A 22,876-nucleotide genomic window follows, 5' to 3' on the forward strand; every position below is an offset into this window, starting at 1 on the left:
TTTTAAAAGTAAGAGTTATACTAATTTGAGAAAAATTATAATTAGGGTTCATATCAATTTCATAAAAGAATCCCTAAAATCATAATTAAGGTTTATACTAATTTAGGATAAACTTAATCTGGGAGAAACATCCTAAGAAGAATCATAGATCTAACATACATAAGTCATAATAATCTTGATTTGTGAGAGATCATGCGAGAATGTATACTTCGATTTCAATATATGTGTTTTCTAACCTTTATTTCCCAATCATAAATCTTTATATTTCTTTTTTCCTCACACACTTTCATAATAACCTACATGGTAAAAAAAATCTTATACTCGGAAAAAAAATTATATTATCTTTTATAAACCAATGTTTCCATTAAATTTTTTTATTTTATCTTTATTTTATTTTTATTATAATTTTTCATAATATAAATTTAATATAAATAATGTAATAATATAATTTAAAAAAAATATATAAATATATATAAAAAATAAATTTTAAATATTTTTTGGAACCATGACTCCCCTACGTCACAATAATGTTCTGTCCTGTTTGTAATAATAATATATTGTAGTGACAATAAATAAAAAAAAAATATAAATAATAAAATAAAATAATATTTGTTACAATTGAGATTACAACAATAAGTAACATACTAAAAAAACTCTCAAACTAACCACATTTAATAAATTAGTAGAAATAGTGAGAGTTATTTTAACTATAATGTAGAAGAAACATCATAACTGATGTAAGAAAGATAACATCACAGTGACAATAGTTTATATATTTATATAGAGTGTGATGAAAACTACTTCAAAAATGGTGAAAGTGATTATAATGATAAAAAAAAATACATTATAGAAATAAAATATAATGGGAAAGAAATTATATCTTATGAATATACACCAAAAAGTTTATCACTATCTCATCATCACATCTTAACCAGCAAGGGACTTTAAAAATTAACAAATAAATTTAAATTAAATAAAAGGAATAGATGGAGAAATAGTTTTGTGAGTAAGAAAAAAGTTAAAAGAAAATGTTGTGTTTGCAGTTATTTGAAGAGAAAATGAAAGAGAAAGAAAAAAAAAAACAGAAAATGAGCTGATTGTGGTTGAATAAAAATGGAGAAAACGAGAAAATAATAAAATTCCAAGGAAAAGCGCGTCCATGCGAGTGGTTATTCAAGACACGCTTTCTTTTTTTGAGTCTCACCTCTCAGATGATCGTGTGGCTGAGAATGGACGCACGTTTCACACTCTGATCTGATCTAACGGTTCCTGATGAACTGAAGAGTTTTGCTTTGACCACTCCGTCACATGTTTTTCCGTGTGTCTTGACATGGCGATGATCAAGCAAATCATCGTTTCCCTCTCAAACAATCAATCCATTGACCTCTTCCAACCTATAATAATATTCAAAAACAAAATTGTTTTAATTTATTTTTTGATTAAATTTTTGTTATTTAATTTCTTTGTTAACTAAATGATATTTTTATTAGTTTGTTTTTATCAATTCATTAATTATTTTTTTAGACTTTTAAATACTACAAAATAATATTGTGATTATTATAAAATTATTTTAATGTTAAGATAAAATGATAAATGATGATAAAGGTTGTATTTATTATCTAATAACGAAAATGCATATTCTACATACATATGTGTTCACTTTATTTTATAATAAAATATAATCAAATTTTACAATTTTAATATATATTATTTTGTAGATAGTTTTTTTTTGTTATATTTAGTTATTCTAATTTTAAAAATTGGTTAAATTAATTAAAAAAAAGTTAAATTAGAAAAATTGCAATAGAATTGATTTAAGATATTACTTAAAAGATAAAATAAAAAGTAAAATATAAATATTAAAAGGAATTTTTTTATATATAATAGTATATAAGTATAAATAGTATAAATATTTGTCAATATATTATAAATTATATTAATAAAAATTATTTATTATTTTATATTAATCATGATATAATTTTATATCAACTATAATATATTATATTTTTAACAAATCAAAATAAGTAAACAAGTTACCAATATTATAATCAGATAATTAAGAAAATAGTTAACATCATAAAATTTGGTCACACTTTTGAAAATGATGTTTAAAATACTATGCACAATCTATTTTCGTCATAAAAATAAATATGTAGGGTATATATGTCTTATCAATGATCCATTGACATTGGATAATTTTTTATTACCATATAAAAATATTGTCCACAAATTTTACGTGCTTAGTTGGACAAAACTTTAATTAACAAGCATTACATTGACCCAAAAAAAGGTTTATACGGGTAACAAAATTGCCAAATTGCCGTGTAGTTTGTACACTACGCACAAAATTGATTGAAAAACCACACATAATTTATAAAACCCATTTATCTCTTCCGGCGGATGGCCAGGAGCCCAAACAAAAGAAAGAATCGGTTATATTTTTCATATGATCTCATCTCCTCTTATGAATAGACTAATTATCTTTCTAATATTCCTATTAGATAAATAATATAATAATCTAATTGGAATATATAATTATAGAATTTGATATAATTTGGATTGGTCAATCAATTGGAAGATTCCCTAAAAGAATGATACTTCTTAGAATTAGATACCAGTTCTTTTATCAATTGCAAAATCTATCTAGTTTGAACACTTTCAAAAAATTATCTTAAAAGAAATAAAAGAGGTTTTTTTAATTTGTGATGAATGTTTTTCAATTATAAGACATAGAAGCATCTTTACCAAAATTGAATATGAATTTATCATGTTCAAATAGGGTAAATGTTAAAAGAAGATTTTAATACAAAATTGGATATTAATTTATTACATCTTGATAGATTATATGTTAAAAACACATTTAAAATAAAAAAAATGCAATTAATTTTTTGACTTTCAATATAAAATTAAAATTAATTATTAAAAAACAATAGAATCATATTCCTCTATGTATGTAGCTGTTGGAATGATCTGAATCTGGTGCACCCTTTATTCAGACATTTGCAGTTGCCAAGAAACTTCTTCATCTCTCTGGGAATGGTGGCTTCTTATGAAACCAAAGCTTTCAACTTTTTCACTAAAAACATATGAAACAGTTGACCAATTACACCCTTTTTGTTTTTTTATTTCTACTAATTTTCTCTGAGAAAGTTTTCTCCATTAATTCTTTTCTAGATTATTTATTACTTTCCCATAAAGTTTCTCCATAACAGGTATCACTCCATCGTCATCATTCACTTTATTTTTAATGTTTTATTTACCAAAATTAAAGTTCCACGATCATCCTTGCATATAAACAATGTGAACTCCACCTTAGGTACAACTAGCATTTATCCCATTTTTTATATACATTCTTTCTCTTTCACCCTCTTTCAAGGCTCCACTTTTATAATTCCGTGTATATTTCTTCATCAAAGTATCAAACTTGTCTTCTATCTCTTTTTACATACTCTGCATATATCATATATTCTTCCACAATCTTCATATTAGAGGTTTTTTATTTTGTCACTGACAATGTTTTTAGTAGTTTTTTCTTGTTATTTTTCAGAATGATTTACTAACAGGTTTCTGATCCAAGGTTTAAGATGGTGTAGTTTCCTTGAATTCTCATCTGGGTTCAACCTGTTTGATGTTTTGACTGAATCAATCGAATTAGCGGCGATTGTCTGATAAAAGTCAAAAAATATTCAATTTTTTTTTCTTGTTTCTTTGGTAGCAATACCTTGATTTGAGAAACTGGGGACATGGGTTGTTGTCTAACTAAAGATTCAGAACCAGAACGCAATGGCTACAGACATGCTGCGACTGGTGGTGTGCACACCCAGAAGACTCATGAACCTTTGGTCAACCAATCAAGAGCACCTGCAAATCAACCATATCATATACCGGAAAAGCATGCTGCATCCACTGCTCAGACAGTGCCTCAGATGCCATGGAAGCCTTCTGGTCCAGCCCCCAGTCCTAAACCTGTGGCTAGTGTTAAGCAAGACACAATTCTAGGGAAGCAGTTTGAAGATGTGAAACAGTTCTACACACTTGGGAAGGAATTGGGTAGAGGGCAATTTGGGGTGACATATCTTTGCACTGAGAATTCAACTGGGATTCAATATGCCTGCAAGTCTATTTCTAAGAGGAAACTTGTGAGTAAATCTGATAAGGAGGATATAAAGAGGGAGATTCAGATTATGCAGCATTTGAGTGGGCAACCCAACATTGTTGAGTTCAAAGGGGCTTATGAGGATAGGCAATCAGTTCATGTTGTGATGGAGCTGTGTGCTGGTGGAGAGCTTTTTGATAGGATTATCGCCAAGGGGCATTACAGTGAGAGGGCTGCTGCTTCAATATGCAGACAAATTGTAAATGTAGTTCATATCTGCCATTTCATGGGTGTGATGCATAGGGATCTGAAGCCAGAGAATTTCTTGTTATCTAGTAGGGATGAAAATGCACTACTCAAGGCAACAGATTTTGGTTTATCCGTTTTCATTGAAGAAGGTAAAGTTTGATTCATTCAGTCAGTGGTCATTAGTTCGAATTCCTCCGGTATCTTAATTTTGTTGAATTCCTGTTTAACCAATAGATGGAGTCTTCGTAAGAAAATATGTTAGTTTTACTTTTAGGATTTAAATATTAATGAATAAGCTTCTAAGTTTTGGTTAAAAAATTAAACTTTCTATCTCAAAGTTTACCTTTTGATTATGCTTTTGTGGAAATGATTTTACAACTTGATGAAATTTTCAAATTAGAAATTTATCTGTATTGATTCTAGTGTTTTTCATACAACTAATAATTAGTTCTCATCCTTAAAGGGTGGGTGGGGTAGGTGGGTATCTTTACTACAAGGAACCTTTATTGTCCTTGTTAATGGTCGCCGTATTTTGTCAAAACCTGGGTTAGAAAGTTTGAGAACCATAAACTTTGCTTGACAGCACAATTTTATTAAAAGATGTAGGTTGGAATTAACTTCCATTATTTAATTTAACCAAAGGTTAGTGTCATTGTTCTTGTTCTCCATCTGTATGCAAATATGTTCCATTATTTTGTGGAGTCTCTGATATCTGGTTTGGTCTTTGGTTATGCTTTGGCTATACCCAAAATTCACAAGGATACTCAGATTTTTCATTCCAGATGTCACTGTATTTATATTTCTGAAAACATGCGACTCTTTGCTTGTCTGTTGTAATCCATCAATGTCTTTGCTAGCCTTCAAACATGGTTTGAAGGAATATAAACTCTAGTAGACAGAAAATAAATTACATTGTTCATCCTAATTATTCATCCTAATTATTCATCCTTGAAAAGCTATAAGCTGACTTGTTCCATGATCAGTCAGGAATCTAGCATTTCCATTTACTCCACACATGACACGTGTTTGAACACTGAGTAGTGATAAAATGTGAAATTGAAACTTCATTTACTCATCAATATGAAGCTGCAAATTTTAGAAAGTTGCTGATTGTTGGTAAATTTACTTCCATCATTAGCTTTGAGGTGCTTCATACATGCACGCGGTCATTAATCATTTGTAATGGCATCATTGACATGATATGCACTCTAATATCTTTGGAAACTACTTATTATCATTCAATCAGATGATTTATCAAAGTTAAATAAAATCAAGACTATCTTCCTTTTGGAATGTGTACTTACATTTTTCTGATGAATTCTTTCCAGGAAAGGTATATCGGGATATAGTTGGTAGTGCTTACTATGTTGCTCCTGAAGTTCTGCGGCGCAGATGTGGGAAAGAAATAGATATATGGAGTGCAGGAGTCATATTATATATCTTACTCAGTGGAGTCCCTCCATTTTGGGCTGGTAAATTGATAATTTGATTTTCATATATCAACTTATATTAACTTTCTATGTAAAAATGATTATGAATTATTCTTTTCGTAACAATCAAACCAATGACATTTTCCTCATTTCTATTTATAATAATCAAAACCTTTAAACAAGGAAATAAAAATATGCTGAAATGGATAGCAAGATTTTGAAGATATTTTTTCCTAATTATTGTGGAGATAGACTGTTTTTTATTCTAATAATCTTCTGTTTATAACACTCTCTCTCAAGTTTGGTAAATAAATATCAATCATTCCCAATTTGCCTACAAAACCTTGGAATTTGCCTTGAGGATACCCTTCAGTGAAAATTTCTACTATCTGAAATCTTGTAGGGACATGAGTTGTAATTACTATGCCCCTATATATCAAGATTATTGGTGATGAAGTTCTTGTATATTTCAATACTTTTAGTCCTATCATGTTTGACTGGATAATGAAAATGTTCATGGTTGACTTGTTATCACATCACAAGATAATTAAATAGGATGTCAACCTTTATTTTAAGATCAAGTATGATCTGCACTTTACAAACTTTGAGCACGAGCTCAGAATTCAACTTTTGCACTAGAATGAGATATTCTATCTTGTTTTTTCTTCTCCATCCCATTAGACTTTCTCTAAGAAAGGTATAATATCCAAATGTAAACTTTTCTGTCAGTAACAAAACCAGCATAGTTTGCAAGATCAAATAATATCTAGTCTCGTGTGTAATAAATAAACAAGTTTTCCTACCAATATTTGATACTATATTTTATTGTAAGAGTTCTCTTTGCTTCCAATTCTATTATTTTACATCCCAGCTTACTTGTTTCTTTAAGGAGGTAAAGTACATACTCGCTTTGGGTGGTGAAAGTCCTTTTTTTTTTCAATAAGCAACCTCTATTCCAAGGAAATATATTTCAAATTGAGCCACCAATCTTTTCTTTAAAGCCAATTTCTCTTTTGTATCATCTCTTGCAATAATCATGTCATCTACATAGACCAACAATAGTATAAGTTTATCTCGTCGACTTGTAAGATATGGTTTGTATCCATTTATACTATTATTTGTCTTTATCTCTAGTCCATGTGAGATATCCAGCATACTCTCTCGTGTCAAGGAAGTAACATCTTAAACATAGGATTCGATAATATTAGTGGGTGATTCAATATGCTATCAATAGGTGCTAGCATAACAACATCAGCGAACTTAACTAGGATACGGACTTAACTTGTAGACCAGAATGACTCCGATGCCAACTTAAACTATGCAAGGAAATAAAGAAATATTTTATTGATAACAATCACACCAATTATATTCTCATTATTTCTATTTGTAATAATCAAAACTTTTAAAAAAGAAAATAAAAATATACTAATGTGAATAGGAAGATTATGAAGATATTTCTTCCTAATTACTATGGAGTACTAAGAATATTTTTTATCCTAATAATTTGTTATTTACAACAATTAAAATTTGTTATTTACAACAATTAAAAGTTTAAAACATGCGTTTCTTTCATGTTTTCTGTTCCAACTTATATGTTAGACTCTTCTAATTTATTTTATCAAATATGTTCTGTAGAGTCTGAGAAGGGAATATTTGATGCCATACTGGAAGGTCACATTGACTTTGAAAGTCAACCATGGCCAAACATTTCAAACAGTGCCAAGGATCTCGTTCGTAAGATGCTTATACAGGATCCAAAGAAACGCATTACCTCTGCTCAAGTTCTTGGTATGGTGCTTTACTTTTGTGCTGTTAAATACTTTATTAAACTTTGTCCTGAACTTCTGATAGTATCTTCCTGATCACTTGGTACACTAGTGTAAGATTTATTAGAGGGGTGTATGAGCTATTGTAGTATGTACAAATAATTATAGCTAATTGTAATGCATGAAAAAACTAAACTCACTTGAAATCTTATTATATAGTTCAAAAGCTATTTCCGTTTACACATAACTGCAAGTGAACATGCTAGTCGTTAAGACTTAAGATTAGTAAGATAAGATAGATATTACATAACATGAAAACTGTATTCTCAGTATCCCAAATGTGTAAGTCCTGTTATCTTGCAGCATCTCGATTATTTTATTTATTTTTTGGATATTTGTGTTTGATAAAGAAAAAGTATATATTGAGGAATGAAGAACTCTAACAATGCTCTGTTGTAATTATTTCCTACTTCACATTACAACTGCTGCAGACTGATCACATGGGTTTAGCATCCTTGTGAATTTTTTTCTTTATTAATGAATTTTATTCTCTCTTGTAAGTGATTTGTATATTTGTATATTGTATGAATGATTAGAGCACCCATGGATTAAAGATGGAAATGCTCCAGACAAGCCAATAGACAGTGCAGTCCTTTCCAGAATGAAGCAGTTCAGAGCAATGAATAAACTAAAGAAACTTGCCCTCAAGGTATGCCATCCACAATCTACATGAAGAGAGACCAAAGTGCTCTTTAATACTTTATTTCTTGATAGCATACTAGGTGCCTCCATCTCTATGGATTGTTAAAAATTATCAAAGGTTAATTTTAACCATAGGTTCTTAAAGATGTCAGTTAAATAATAGTCACAACAACATTGAGATATGAAAATTTTCATGTTAGTGTACTTGTTGTGACTATGAACTAGACTAATATGCATGACTTTGTGGTTTGGTTTTCCATTTCAAAAAAATCACTGGATTTCAAATATTCTTTTAGGTTATTGCTGAGAATATGTCCGGAGAAGAGATCCAAGGTTTGAAGGCAATGTTTACAAATATGGACACTGACAAGAGTGGTACAATCACCTATGAAGAACTAAAGGCGGGATTGCAAAGACTTGGCTCAAAGCTTACAGAGGCTGAAGTGAAACAGCTTATGGATGCTGTAAGCTGTTCTTTTGTCATCATCTCTGTATATTTTCTTTAAGGATTTTCAAACTTATATTTCTTGGCTCAAAATTGTAGGCTGACGTAGATGGAAATGGCTCAATTGACTACATAGAATTCATCACTGCTACAATGCATAGACACAAGTTAGAAAGAGATGACCAACTCTTCAAGGCCTTCCAATATTTTGATAAAGACAACAGTGGGTAAGTTCTTCATTATCATGATTTCTTGTCCAACCAAGTCAATTTCCTTTTTGACTTTGCATTATGCCATCCATACGAACCTTTCAACTATTGAGTTCATTACAGGTATATTACAAGAGATGAACTGGAATCAGCCATGAAAGAATATGGTATGGGTGACGATGCCACAATCAAGGAAATCATATCTGAAGTTGATACTATCATCTCTGAAGTGGATACAGATAATGTAAGCTCATTTTGTATACAAGTTTCTATTCTGGTTCCATGGATAATACTAAAATGTTGTGGTTTGACAGGATGGTAGAATCAACTATGAAGAATTCTCTGCAATGATGAAGAGTGGAAACCAACAAGGCAAGCTATTCTAAAGCACACCATCTAACCAGTGAGGGTCTGGTTTCCAAGAACCCTATTGGGGAAAAGGTTTATTTATACCACTGAGAAGTACTTCCAAAAGTTGGTATTACTCATTGGCATGTAAAGCTTCTGTTTAGGATGTTTGATTTACAATGCTTCACATGACCGTTAATCAGCTTCCTGTTTCAGTTTTGGTTTCTTTTTTCTTATTTTCTCCGAGATTCTGAGTCCTCTTTGAATTTATTTGGACACTAAAGTATAAAACTCACATAGAAAAGTTGATATCTCAGTAAGATTATACCAGTTTTTGTACATGAAAGTTTACATGCTACAAGGAGAGTGGTTTAGTGGTTTATATCCATTATCTGATGACAGCCACATCAGCACTATTGGTTGGAGTTAACAAGATTATATTAGTGAATTTTTTTCGAAAAAAAGTGCAACTTTATGTGTTGGATGATCGACTTAATTTTCTCTAAAAAAAATTAAAAAATCAGTTAAAACTCAAGTTAACTAAAATTTCGTGATTTTTCTCGAAAATAGTAGCCGAATTCGTTCCGAATTAGATTCTGACAATGGCGTGCCATCTCATATTTGAAAGTGAGGTCGTGCTTGCAAAATGAGTATAACATCCGAAGTGACAATAAACTTGAAAAAAAAAAGAGAGAGTAGGCTAATAAATTCAATATAGTTTGATTCAGCGAAAAGATATAAAACAATTTTTCGAAATTTGTTCATTTCAAATTGTCAATTTAGATTTTCTTTTTCTTTTCCTTAATGCCTAGTAGTCCATTTTATGTCATTTTTTTTTTCACTTTCGTCTAATTAATTTTGATTTTATTGATTTTGTCTTACTTCTTTTAAACAAAAAGTAAATATGGGCTTTTGACTAGAACAATTGTTGTCACAATTAGGCTATCATGAATAACGAATAACAAATCCTCAATTAAAGTTGATTTATTGACTAATAAAATATATCTCGAAGAAAAATAACAAAAAGAAAGATAATACATTAACTCATTATTAAAAAATGAAACCAAATTAAAATCGTTTACAATATCTGATGAATTTATAAATAAATCATATCATTGAAAAGAGAGAGTTATCAAGTCTTTCTTTAATTAATTCATTTAATTGAAAATTCGATAGATATGAAAAAAAAAAATCTACAATCCAACAATAAATTGGATTCCATCGTAGATATCCTTTGGTCAGACATATCATACGTTTATTGAATGACAATTTATACTATAGTAGGAAAAAAAAAATCCTTTTTTATTCTTCACTTAGATGTAAATAATGGACAGCATATGGTTATTTGGCGGATCTTTTACATGATAAAGAGGCATTGTGTCCCCAAATTCTTTTATATTTATATAATTTAATATTTTTAATATATTTTATATAATTTGATATTTTAAATTTTTTTATACATGTGTATCTATATATAAAAGAACTCCTTTTTTTAATACATCTACTTTTCAATTTTATCTTTTAAATATATTTTTAAATAAAAATAAATATTTTATTAATATTATCTTTTAAGTGATTATTTTTTTAATTTAAACATTTTTTGGATTTGACTTTTCTTTTAAATTTAATCATTATTAATAAAAATTAATTACAGTAAAATTATAAAAAAATATTTGTATTTAATTTTATAATTATAATAATAACAATAATTATAATCTTATTATTTTTATTATCACAAAAAAATTAAATACAATGTTTTACTAATTTATATAAAAAATTCGAAGATTACTCTTTTGGTTGATATTTTTGTTCAAAAATATCAAGTTGGTCCTTCAGTTTTTTTAATCTGAATTTAGTCACGAATTTTAAAAAAATGATGTAATTTGATTCTTTTCGTTAAATATTTTGAGCCAGATCAAGATTTTTCATCAAAATTAAATATTGTTTGTTTTGCTGGTGTAATTAACATAATCCTAATGTAAATTTTAATGAAATTTTTTTGCTCACTTTAAGAAATTTAACGAAATGACCAAATTAATTAATTTTTAAAGAATCGAGACCAAATTGAGAAAAAAAATTAAAGAATCAACTTGACATTTTTAAAAAAAAAAATAACTAAAAGAATAATTCAACCAACATTTTGACACTCCCAAAATGAAAAAAAATGAACTAATTACCATGATAAAAAATCATGAACCAAATTAAAAGTTAACTATTAGAGGTTATAAAAGGTAATTTCAGTAATATTCCTATTACTATTTCAAGTATTATTTTAACAATAATCCAAAGTTTTAAAAGGTAATTAAAAGTATTATAAAATTTTATTCTCAATCATTTTTCTTTTAACTTGGACCAATATCAATATCTTTTCAATTTGAATCTTCGTTTTTATTTTTAGGAGTTTTGGTTTGAAGAAAATTACAAGCTGTCTTACTTGGGCTTGGTTGTATACGTGTAGCAGCCTAGCAGCCTTCATAACATTCATTTTCCATCATTTAATCAAATTCAAATTATTTAAACATTGTGTTTACTTTTTCCGTCCTAAAATAACTACATTTTTTAACATTAAAAAATGTTATAAGTAATCGGCATGCTTAATTTGTAATTAAATATTTTTTTCATAATGTGTCTTTAGTATTTGTATTTATTCACATTTATAAATACACAAACAAGGCGTTTATGTGGAGAGTAAAAATATTTTGGTAAAGCTATTTCAATAAGTAGAGTTACCAAAATAAGTTGTAATTCGTGGGAAAGTTTTTGGATAAGAATTCTTTTACTGTTATATGAAAATTTTACCAAACTAATTAAACTAATAATGTAAAGAAAAGAAAATCCTCACTTCTATTATTATGTGAACATGCTTCCACTCACTACATTTTCTTTTTCAGAAATAAATAAGAAATAAAGAGTGACAATGATGATTAAAATAAACAGTAGACAATTATGGTGTGGTGTTATTAGAAGAAATGAGAGGAATTTGAAGAATAGATGATAAAAATAGTAGTACTGACGATTACGGAAATAAAATAGAATATACAAAATGCATAATTAAAATAATATTATCCCTTATATTTATAATTAGTGGATATATCTCCTTCTATATTGTAAATAATTAACTTAAATAAAAATTGCATTTAATTAAATAGTAAAATTATTATATTATTTTAAAAAAATAGTAAAATTATTATTTTAATTTAAAAAATAATCAAATTTAAACTTGACAGTCATTTAAAAATAAAAACAATGAGATTATTATTTTAGTTTAGTTACTTAAAAAGTGAAATGAGAATAAAATTATGTATTTTAATTTAGAAAAACAGTTAGTTAAAAGGTGAAATTGAAAATAAAATTCTATATACGAACAGTAATATAGATATACAAAATATATACACTAAAATAATATTTAATATAGTTGTACTTGTTTTTCTCTTTAATAGAAAGATAAAATGTTTTCAATTTTTTTATTTTATTTTATGAGTTGACTCGTTTTATTTATCGGATGAGTCAACTGATTAAACTCATCAGGCACATATTTGTTGTCATCTTTGTGGTCTTTAACTTATAATCAGAAACTTTTAACTATTATTTTGAAAGGAAAGAAGTTAATTATAAATTTAATTGAAAATATTTTATGCTTGATTTCCCAGACTGTATGAAAAAAGCGCATGACAGGAATGAAATATAAACATTTCGATAAATTAATTAAAATTAAAATGCATTAACAAATGTGTATGTTTTTCATTAAGTCTTCCAAATTATATCACTCAACAAATTAGATATTAAAAATATAAATATCCTTTGACCTATTCTTTTTTTCTGAAAATTGAAACGATGAAAACCATACAAATCGGGCTTATTTGACTTGATTTGGAACACTGCATGGCAAGAAATTGTTCCTAAATTATTTGATAAAAATAATCATTAATTTAGTGTTTCTTATTTTCAGATCTAGATTAAGACGAAACCTACAAATATACTTTTATTTATAGAAAAATTAACTATTAACCTAAATTATTTGGTTAAAAATAATGCAACATTAGACACGTGTGAAGCACATATTATGTATGCATCCAGATTATCCAAATTATAAATGAACGTTTCATTAAAATATAAACTCTTGGTATTGATTAGAAGATATACAAATTTATCTTTTAAAATAAAATGATATAAATAAAAATTAAAAAATCATTTAAAAAATTAAAATGATCTAAATAAATAAATAATAAATTATTTAAAAAATAACACCTTTTAAAAATTAATAGTATAAAAATCATTTTCCATAAAATAACATGCTTTGAAAAAATCAATTCTTTGAAGTGCCCAAAATTCAAAGTCAAATGATACGAGAAGGTGCCATCGAACTGCAAGAGCCAATTAAGGAAAGACTTTAAGTGAAAACGATTATTCTGACAAAAATGTTAATTTCATTAACTCCCTCCATACAACACTTAGAGAATCTATTCTCTAATCCTGTTAAGAAAACTTTTATGTGCCAATTTTTCATCTTCTCTAATATCAGAGACTAATTTTTATGTTTAGGTTCACAGTTGCCAAAATTGAGTCACGAATTGAAGCAAGAAGCAGCTAAACCAGTTCAAACATTCATAAGTATAAATTGCAGAAACAATCATCTTCTGAAAACCAAAGCATCAGTTTTATTGAATTTAACATACTTATCACACATTCAAGTTCACCAACACCATCCATGAGATCCAATCATCAAAATTGGAAACCAAACTTATTGAAACACCACTCATCCAACAAAAGAAACAAACCAAACTACGAACTTCAAACCTCAAAACAATCAAAACAAAGAACCCCCACCAAGAAAAACAGTACAATACAGCAGAAAACAAGAATAATCAAAAACCATGAATCTTGATCTGGTCCTTTCTGACAAGGCCTGCCTGGACCAAGAAGTGTGAGACGTTCTTGCGCTGGTCACCTTGGAGCTGAATTATCTTGCCAAGCTCCTTGTCCTGCACCACATTGCCGTTGCAGCAGAACTCTTTCTTGAGGTCTTTCAGAATCTTCTCGTAGCTGAACTCCTTCTTCAGCCCCTGCACTGTGGTCAGACTCTTCTTTCCATTCCTCTGTTGGATCCGAATGTGCACATACTCCTTCGCTCCTGGAGCATCCGATTCTCTAGCCTCAGCAAACGGGTCGAATGGGGTGGGGACTTGGATTTCCAACTCAACCATGTACTTTTCTTGATCGAAACTTTACAACACCCAAACACAGATTGCTTCTGCATAAACACCACCAAACAATAAGTCCATGCCAATTTCACAACACAAACAGTTCTCATCCTCTGAGATCAGTCAGAAAGAAATCTGAAATAAAGATCACGAAAGCAAAAACCTAACCATACATTTAATTCCTTATCACAACATGCTATTTTTTTTTTCATAAAAAACTGCATCAAAAGCTTTTCACATATATAATCCTTCTTAAATGGTAAAATCACCAACAAAAACAACAACACAGATGTTACATAAAATCTAATGTGACATAAAATCAAACGCCAGATTAATTGAATTATAGCACAAGATTAACAAAGTTTACCCCATAACATATTTATCAAACAGGGATCACGATCAACATGCACCAACCCTTAAAAAACCTAGAAAGTTGCGTACAAAACGTTCTATGATTCGAAAAAACTAAAACACAGCAACCTATTAAAGCATAATTCATCATGCAACATGTTTGAGGAACCACACAAAACCCGTTTCACACAGACAAAAACATTAAACGCAGAGATCGCAAACAGAATAAAGACCCATCAAAGAGAGAAGGAAGCAAACCTTGATCAAAGATTGATGAAAGAGAGAAGACGGTTCGAGAAACTTGAGGAACAAACTTTAACGAGAATACTATGAATGAAGAACGTGAGGGGCTTACGCGTATTTATAACAGAGCGTGGGAGAGGCGGTGCAAGTGTGTGAGGGCCACTAGTTTTTGGACGGCTGAGATTTCGTGAGGTGTACACGTGGCGGTGATTACGGTATTCTCGGCGAGGTGGGAAAAAGTAGAGTTTCGTTTGGGTAGAAGGATAAGAGAATCGTATTCTTATTCGAGATAAGAATAAGAGAAACGCGGGTGCGTACACTGAATGAAGGAGGAGCGAGTTGCATCCAAACAGATAATAGTTGAAAGAGTGGGACCCACAAATATGCAGAGAAAGATAAGAAGTATCCAGAAACGGGAAAAATTACATCATAATTTCTATTTTTTTTCTTTTTATTGGAGATTATTTGATTTTGTATAGTAATAATTACTATTCTTTAATATCAGTCTAGAATTTTGCACTATATTTTCTTTGACTAACTTTGATATTGATGTTATTATTTTTGTTGGGATCGAACAAGCTTTACAAAACCCAATTGTTCTTTTCTTTTAAATTTTGAAAATTAAAAATATAAGACGGCAATTATGAATAAAATAAAGGATTAAAAAAATACAATTTAATGTGCTAAGTTACTTTCCTAAAAGTCATTGGTTTGTTGATTCTGTGATCTGTGACCAAATGCAGTTGAGTTAGAAGAAACTGAAATCTGTTCGTTGTATATATACTCTTAATTAATTTATTCTACTTTAAGAAAAATATCTTAACAATTACGTTTAAATATATAAATATTATATTTTCATATAATATATCAATCATAAATTCATACTATAATCTTATAATATAATAATATAGTTGTTAAATAGTTATTTTATTTAGCAAAATATTAGCTTTCTTCTGATTTCATTGTTAAAGTTTAGTATTCAAATTGTTCAAACTGACTCCGTCTATTTTAATAATAATAAACGGAGTAACTAAAATATTTAACTAATATAAATTTAATAAAAATATTTCTAATAATGTTGTAGTCTTTTAAATCTACGACGGTATCTTCTAGCTAAAATCCTATATCAAGAAAAGATATAGTTCTAGGTAAAATCCTATATCATAAACACATTGTTGTTGTTTTAGTTGTGTCAAGCTGTTGTTGACTAACATTAGGGATTTAATTAAAACAAATAACTTCTCAAAATAATTATAAAAAAAATCAGTGATCCAATTATAACTACTTTTATCTTTTTACATAATTACTTTATTGACATAGAATATTATTAGTTTACTTGATCAATATTTATTAGAACCTCTTGACCACCTTTTCCTCCAAACCATTATATATATATATATATATATATATATATATATATATATATATATATATATATTAAAATTTTTGAAAAAGTTTAAGTAGTTATTGATGCGTTATACACTATTATTTGGAAAAGGTTAAGCTAGAATGAATTATATATTATTCAGAAAATTTATTCTATAAATTAAATCATAAATTTTACTATAAGATATTTTGAAAATATTTTTTTAATGAATTATGTGAAACTCATTTTAAAAAAAAAAAAAATCTCAACATCTCCCTTTCTCTTTTGTTAAAATCACATGTTCCTCTTATTTCTCTCAAATTCGTTCCTTTCTCCACTTCAACCCAACCTTGATATTCATCTTCTTCATCTGAATTTTCACCCTTCTTGAAACAAGGCCAGATTTAGGATCATTGTGGAATCCTCCTCAAATCAAATCAAACGTTTTCTTTCTTAGCCAAACTTAAAACTCCAACCTTTGTCTTCTTTTCTTTTTCCATTTTCTAGTTTTGGGGTTTTGGTTCCATTTTGATCATGATTATAGCCTCATTTTGATTTATTTATATTCTTGTGTTTCGATTTCTTAGGTTAAATTGGGGTTGTGGTGCTCATATTCCTTGGGGTTTCTTCCTCATCAAGTTTAGTATACCTTTGAGGTAAAAGAAGCTAGGTTTTTCTTTTAGATTTCGAAATAAATTGCTTATCCTGGTCTTTGATTGCGTCTTGATGTGTTGGATTGATAAGTTTATTCAATTGGAGTGGTTTGTGTTATTTTTGGGTTTGGATTTTTGGTCTTTCATGTAGAAAGTAGGTGTAAAACTGTTATTCTATCTTAAGCTATAATTTCTAGCTTAAGTGGAATTTTTAGCTTAAGCGAGAATTTCTAGCTTAAGTAAGAGCAGTCTCGCCCAAGCGAGAAATATCTAACTTAAGCGAGAATGTTACAAAATTTCAATTCCTTGCTTTTAACCTATGATAGACTGAGTTAATTTTAAAAATATGATGTATGAAGTTATGCATGGATGATGATGCTATTTTGAGACTTGACTTGGCATGCTTTTGTAAAATATGTGATTGTTTTGATATTTTAAATTTGAGATGGTATGATTGATATGTGAATATGAAAATATGATTAAGGATGTACATGATTGTAAAAGTATTGTTGTGAAACTGTGATAATAATGAGTTTGTGAATATATAAATGAGTATTGTATGTGTTTGACGTAATTCCATGGGTCTCACAGAGAGATTTTATGGTAGTGTTAATTTAGTGTATGCATTGGATTATGGATTCAAGTAAGGTGACATCCTGAAACTCTAATGATCATTCACACTCAAATAGAGTAGAATGGTTCATCTGGTGAGAGTAGTAGGAGGTCCTAGCCTAAGGCAGGATAATGACCTTAGATTATCATGGATTAACCTTGTGTGGTAGGATGAAATCCATTGACAATGGTTCTGCAGAGAAGTAAAAGCCACCACAAGTGCAAGTCTCTAGTGATTTTGATTCCAAATGTGTGTATCCAGATAATCGAGTTTAGTATCTGTGCAGTTATGTGAATTAATTGTAGTTGCCCATGTATGAATTATAATTGAGATTATTTAAATGGTCTTAGGACAACTCTTTTGTAAACTAATTTACCTTTGCACTTTTTGATCTTGTGTTGTGTTTTTCTTTTGCGATGATCACCATTCTGGTGAGAGCAAATGAAGATGCAGGCTTAAGAGAAGTTCTGGGGGATGAAAAATTTGTAGTTAGAGTTGTGAATTTGCAACAAATGTATGAGTAGTTGTATTTGGTGTTGTTGTACAAATAATATACTTTTATAATATAAACTCTTAAAGGTTATATTAATATATTTTTTATTTCATTAATCTGCCTTTACTATTATTGTAAAATGTCTTATTTTATTAATTTTCTATTAGTAAAAGGAGATATTACAAATTAAGTTACTTACACAATGCAATTTACATAGGAATATCAAATTGTTGCGTTATGTTTCTTCAAACAGACTTATTAACTACTAATATAAATTACATCTTTCATACAAATAAAGGTAAGGTGGTAATTTTTTTTTTTTTGTTTATTTTAAAATTTTTATGAATGAATTACATAAATAATTATGATTTTCTTAAATATAATTTTAAATTTTTACATGTATGTATGTATGTTTTTTTTATTATAAAAATAATTCTTAAATATAATTTCAAATTTTAAATTATACATGTGTATTTTTTTATTATAAATAATTAATTTACTATAAAAAATAGTTAAATTTAAATAAATATTTATTTAAAAATATAGAATGATAATATAATTATTATAGTTTAGAAAATACTTAAATTTACATTAACGATAACTTAAATAATAAAATTATTGAAATAATTATTTTAATTTAAAAATATAATTATTTGAAAAAAAATTAAAAAAATTAACTACGATCTTAAGATAATATTTTTAATTTAAAAGATAATATTAAAAAAACAGTGAAAAGGTAAAATTAAAAAAATAAATAAAAATAAAAAAGTAAAATATAAAATAGAGTAGACCAAAAGATAAAATCTCTTTAATGATATAGATACACAAAATTACATAAACAAATAATTTCATCAATTAACTTAATTAAGACAATACAATATTTAAAAATATAATTATTTGAAAAAAAAAATTAAAAAAATTAACTACGATCTTAAGATAATTATTTTAATTTAAAAGATAATATTAAAAAAACAGTGAAAAGGTAAAATTAAAAAAAATAAAAATAAAAAAGTAAAATATAAAATAGAGTAGACCAAAAGATAAAATCTCTTTAATGATATAGATACACAAAATTACATAAACAAATAATTTCATCAATTAACTTAATTAAGACAATACAATATTTTATCTTATTAGGTACATAGAATACAAAATAAAATCTTCAAAATTTTGTCTATCATTACATCCTCTTAAGATATTCATAAAATTGAAAAAATTCAATATTTTTGTTCTTAACTATTTTCATATATTTAAAGAATAAGTACATTCATAAAAGGAAAAAAATGAAAAATAGAAGTTTAATTATCTCAATATATATTAATCAAAGATAAAAGAAAAAATACTTTTGTTCAAACCATGATTCTTAATTAGACTCTCATCATGTAAGTATGAACTTTTCTTTACCCCAAAGTGATAAAGAATAATAAACTTCATATCACAAATAATGATTTCATCATCAAATAAATCTTAATAAATATATTTGAGTTTGTATAATTATATGGTATTATCAAAACAAAAGAAAACAATGATAATAATATATGCATCAATAAAAGATATTATCATAAAGCTTCATATAAGATATTATCATAAAGCTTAACATGTTAAAAAAATCTACTAGAATAAGAATCTAAAAACACATACAATATAATAATATGATTTAGGCTATCCATAAAAGAGAGAGAAAAAAATAATGAATTAGTGAACATCAGTATCCCATATAAAATAAAGGTTTAATCATACGAAATGTTCCATTTTTGTTAAAAACTCTCAATTGGGTCCTCGTCTCAATTAGATATTATTTTTGAAAATGTATTCTAATTTTGTCTTTTCTGTTAGAACATCATTGACGACATTAATTATGTGTCACGTGTCAGCTTATGATTTTTTTAATTTTTATTTTTTTGTTACTTTAAAAAATAACTGACACGTATCAAATTAGGATTTTGCAACGTTGTGATTTTTTTATTATTTAAATCCTATATTTATTATTTTGCAACGTATCAATTTGGTCCCTATATTTATTATTTTGTCTCAATCTAGTCCTAATTTCTTTTTAAACTGAAGTAAATTAATTCCTTCCAAATTGAGACCAAATTTAATTTTTATATAAATATTATAATTATATTTTTACTCTAATAGATAATTTTAACCAAATTAAGTTTATTTAAATTTAAATTTTGCATTCAACTTTATTTAAAATTTGTTTTAATAATTTCTAGACAACTTTATAAATTTAAATGTAAAATTTAAAAAAAAAATTACACAATTACATAATTTGACACGTGGCAGTTCTTTTTTTTAAATTACAAATTAAAAAAAAAGCACAAGCTGACACGTGAAAACACCTTGACACGTGTCAGCTATTTTTTTAAGAAAAAAATATTAAAAAAATTAAAAATTAAAAAAAAATCAGAAACATCATGACCTAACAGGTGGTACACAGTTAACGTCGTCAATGATGCCGTAACGGAAAGGACTAAATTGGAATAAATTTTCAAAAATAGGACCCAATTGGGATGACTTTAAACTTGAGGACCCAATTTAGATTTTTGAACGAAATTAGAGACCTTCTGTGTGATTAAACCTAAAATAAAATATCTTTACAAACGTCAAAGGACTGATGATAAAGCTTGTCTTATAAATGATTAGAGTGGCCTTATTTGTAAATTCTTCTTTATTGTAAAGCTAGATTCGTATGTAATAAGTAATACATGATTATTTATATATCATTAAAGTAAGAAAGTCTTTTTACACAGGCTGAGGATGAATTCTGCCTATCATCCTCAAACAGAAGGGCAATCAGAGAGAATGATTCAGTCATAGAGGACGTATTTAGGACATGTATGTTGGATCATCTAGGTGGAGGGATGAAGTGTTGCCTTTGGTGGAGTTCACCTACAATAAAAGTTATCAGAAAATCATTGGTATGGCACCGTACGAGGCTCTGTATGGATAAAGATGCAAAACTCCTTTGTGTTGGTACCAAGATGGAGAGGCAGTGTTGTTAGGACTTGAACTGTTAAAGTAGACCACAAAAATGGTGAAGAAGATCCAAGAGAGAATGAAAGCCTCGCAAAGTCAACAAAAGTCTTATACTAATAAGAGAAGGAGACCTTTGGAGTTTGCAACTGGGGATCACGTCTTCTTGAGGGTGACCCCAACCACTGAAGTGGGAAGGGCTATTCGGTCAAGAAAACTTTCTCATAAGTTCATTGAATCACATTAGATCTTCAGAAGGATTAGACCAGTGGCTTATGAGGTTACCTTACCTCCTTAGTTGGTTAACTTTCATTCAGTGTTTCATGTCTCCCAGCTAAGGAAATATGTGTATGATCGGTCTCATGTTTCGGAAGTATAGGATGTGCAAGTTAGAGAAGATCTCTCTATGGAGGTGCAACCAATTGGTATTGAGGATCGTCAAACAAAACAACTTAGAGGAAAATCCATCAGTTTAGTCAAAGTTGTTTGAGATAGAAGGACAAGTGACTCTACTTGGGAGTTAGAGGAGAATATGATGGACTCATACCCACATTTATTCTGTGTAAATCTAATTTTCAAGGTCGAAAATTTTTGTTGTTAGGGACAATATAAAACCCTTTAAAATAATAATAATAATAATAATAATAATAATAATAATAATAATATTATTATTATTATTATTATTATTAATTATATTACTTTTCTTTTAAAAATAACAAAAGCAACCCATTTTAATTTCATACACATAAACATCCTCTTTGTGAAAGACAATCCTCCTCCCCATCTCAATCGTCGTTCTCCAATTTCTCACTCTCACTTCATCTTCCTTGTGATCAGAGGTAGGGGTTTCAATCACCGCACAGTCGTCTTCGAGTCTATCCGATTAATTTCTTCATTTGGGTAAGTCAAACATTTCAACCTCCTTTGATGCCCACTGTGGTATTGTTTTGCATTGCGAACTTTCTTGGATTTTATTCGTTTTTAGGGTTTTGGTTTAAATTCTCTATTAATTAGTGGTTCCTTCCTTCGGTCAAATTGTTCGTATGTTGTCTTTAGGTTGAAGAAGAGTTTTCATGAGTTGATGGGTTTGGAGGGTTTCGTAAAGTTGTTTGTTGTTGCCTTTCAAGGTAAGGGAAGCTAATGATTGTGTCTTAGTATGTTTTTCGATTGAATTATGGTATTGTAGGCTTGTTCTTGTTTCAAGTTGGGGAATTTCGTTTTTAGCAAATTTGGGGATTTTTGTTAATTGGTAGTTTAATTCCATGTATTGATAAGAAAAGTTGAGTTTTCAAAATGTCAATTGTTATGGAAAGGATGCTTTTGTTCAAAGAATTTATGGTTGTCTATTTTATGAGAAATATATATATATATATATATATATATGTGTGTGTGTGTGTGTGTGTGTGTGTGTGTGTGTGTGTGTGTGTGTGTGTGTGTGTGTGTGTGTGTGTGTGTGTGTGTGTGTGCGTGTATTGAATTTGGTGGGTTATAGTGACATCTTGAAAGTAGATGCATGTGAGGTTAAGTTATGGGTCTTAGAGAAAGATGGCTCTTGAGTTGAATGGATATCGAACTATTTTATTTTGGCAGGTGATGTACAATTTGGTACAAGGTTGGACTTTGGAGTTGTAACCATGTTTGAATTGAGAGTTTGATATTACTTAGCGAAGGTTTTGCTTTTACTCATTTATAGATTTGGTAAATGTAGAATTTATGTAGCTTAGAATGCAAT

At 28.3% G+C, this 22,876-nt stretch overlaps 1 protein-coding gene and 1 pseudogene across 2 annotated transcripts; one reads left to right on the top strand and one right to left on the bottom strand.

Moving 5' to 3' along the window:
* The first annotated feature begins 3,212 nt into the window (after positions 1-3,212).
* Positions 3,213-9,591, top strand: LOC114187866 (calcium-dependent protein kinase 2-like). Its single transcript, XM_085674404.1, has 8 exons — positions 3,213-4,494; positions 5,674-5,817; positions 7,411-7,563; positions 8,138-8,250; positions 8,540-8,707; positions 8,788-8,915; positions 9,021-9,141; positions 9,212-9,591. Exons 1-8 carry the CDS (start codon positions 3,744-3,746, stop codon positions 9,281-9,283), a joined length of 1,650 nt encoding a protein of 549 aa, XP_085530530.1. The 5' UTR covers positions 3,213-3,743; the 3' UTR covers positions 9,284-9,591.
* Positions 9,592-13,880: 4,289 nt separating this feature from the next.
* Positions 13,881-15,261, bottom strand: LOC114186528 (protein translation factor SUI1 homolog 2 pseudogene; annotated as a pseudogene). Its single transcript, XR_014995476.1, has 2 exons — positions 15,056-15,261; positions 13,881-14,496 (listed from the first exon to the last, which is right to left on the bottom strand). The product of XR_014995476.1 is annotated as a protein translation factor SUI1 homolog 2 pseudogene (transcript).
* Positions 15,262-22,876: the final 7,615 nt, after the last annotated feature.

Source organism: Vigna unguiculata, chromosome 6 (assembly GCF_037176805.1).
Source record: "Vigna unguiculata cultivar grain cowpea cultivar isolate G323 ecotype 2 chromosome 6, ASM3717680v1, whole genome shotgun sequence".
In the NCBI taxonomy this organism is placed as follows: Eukaryota; Viridiplantae; Streptophyta; class Magnoliopsida; order Fabales; family Fabaceae; genus Vigna; species Vigna unguiculata.

Bases quoted from the DNA above. Each gene is read 5' to 3' on its own strand.
- LOC114187866 (XM_085674404.1), top strand. From the start codon at position 3,744: ATGGGTTGTTGTCTAACTAAAGATTCAGAACCAGAACGCAATGGCTAC. The intron at 5,818-7,410 runs GTAAATTGATAA...TATGTTCTGTAG, and splicing joins AGTCCCTCCATTTTGGGCTG to AGTCTGAGAAGGGAATATTT. The intron at 7,564-8,137 runs GTATGGTGCTTT...ATGAATGATTAG, and splicing joins TACCTCTGCTCAAGTTCTTG to AGCACCCATGGATTAAAGAT.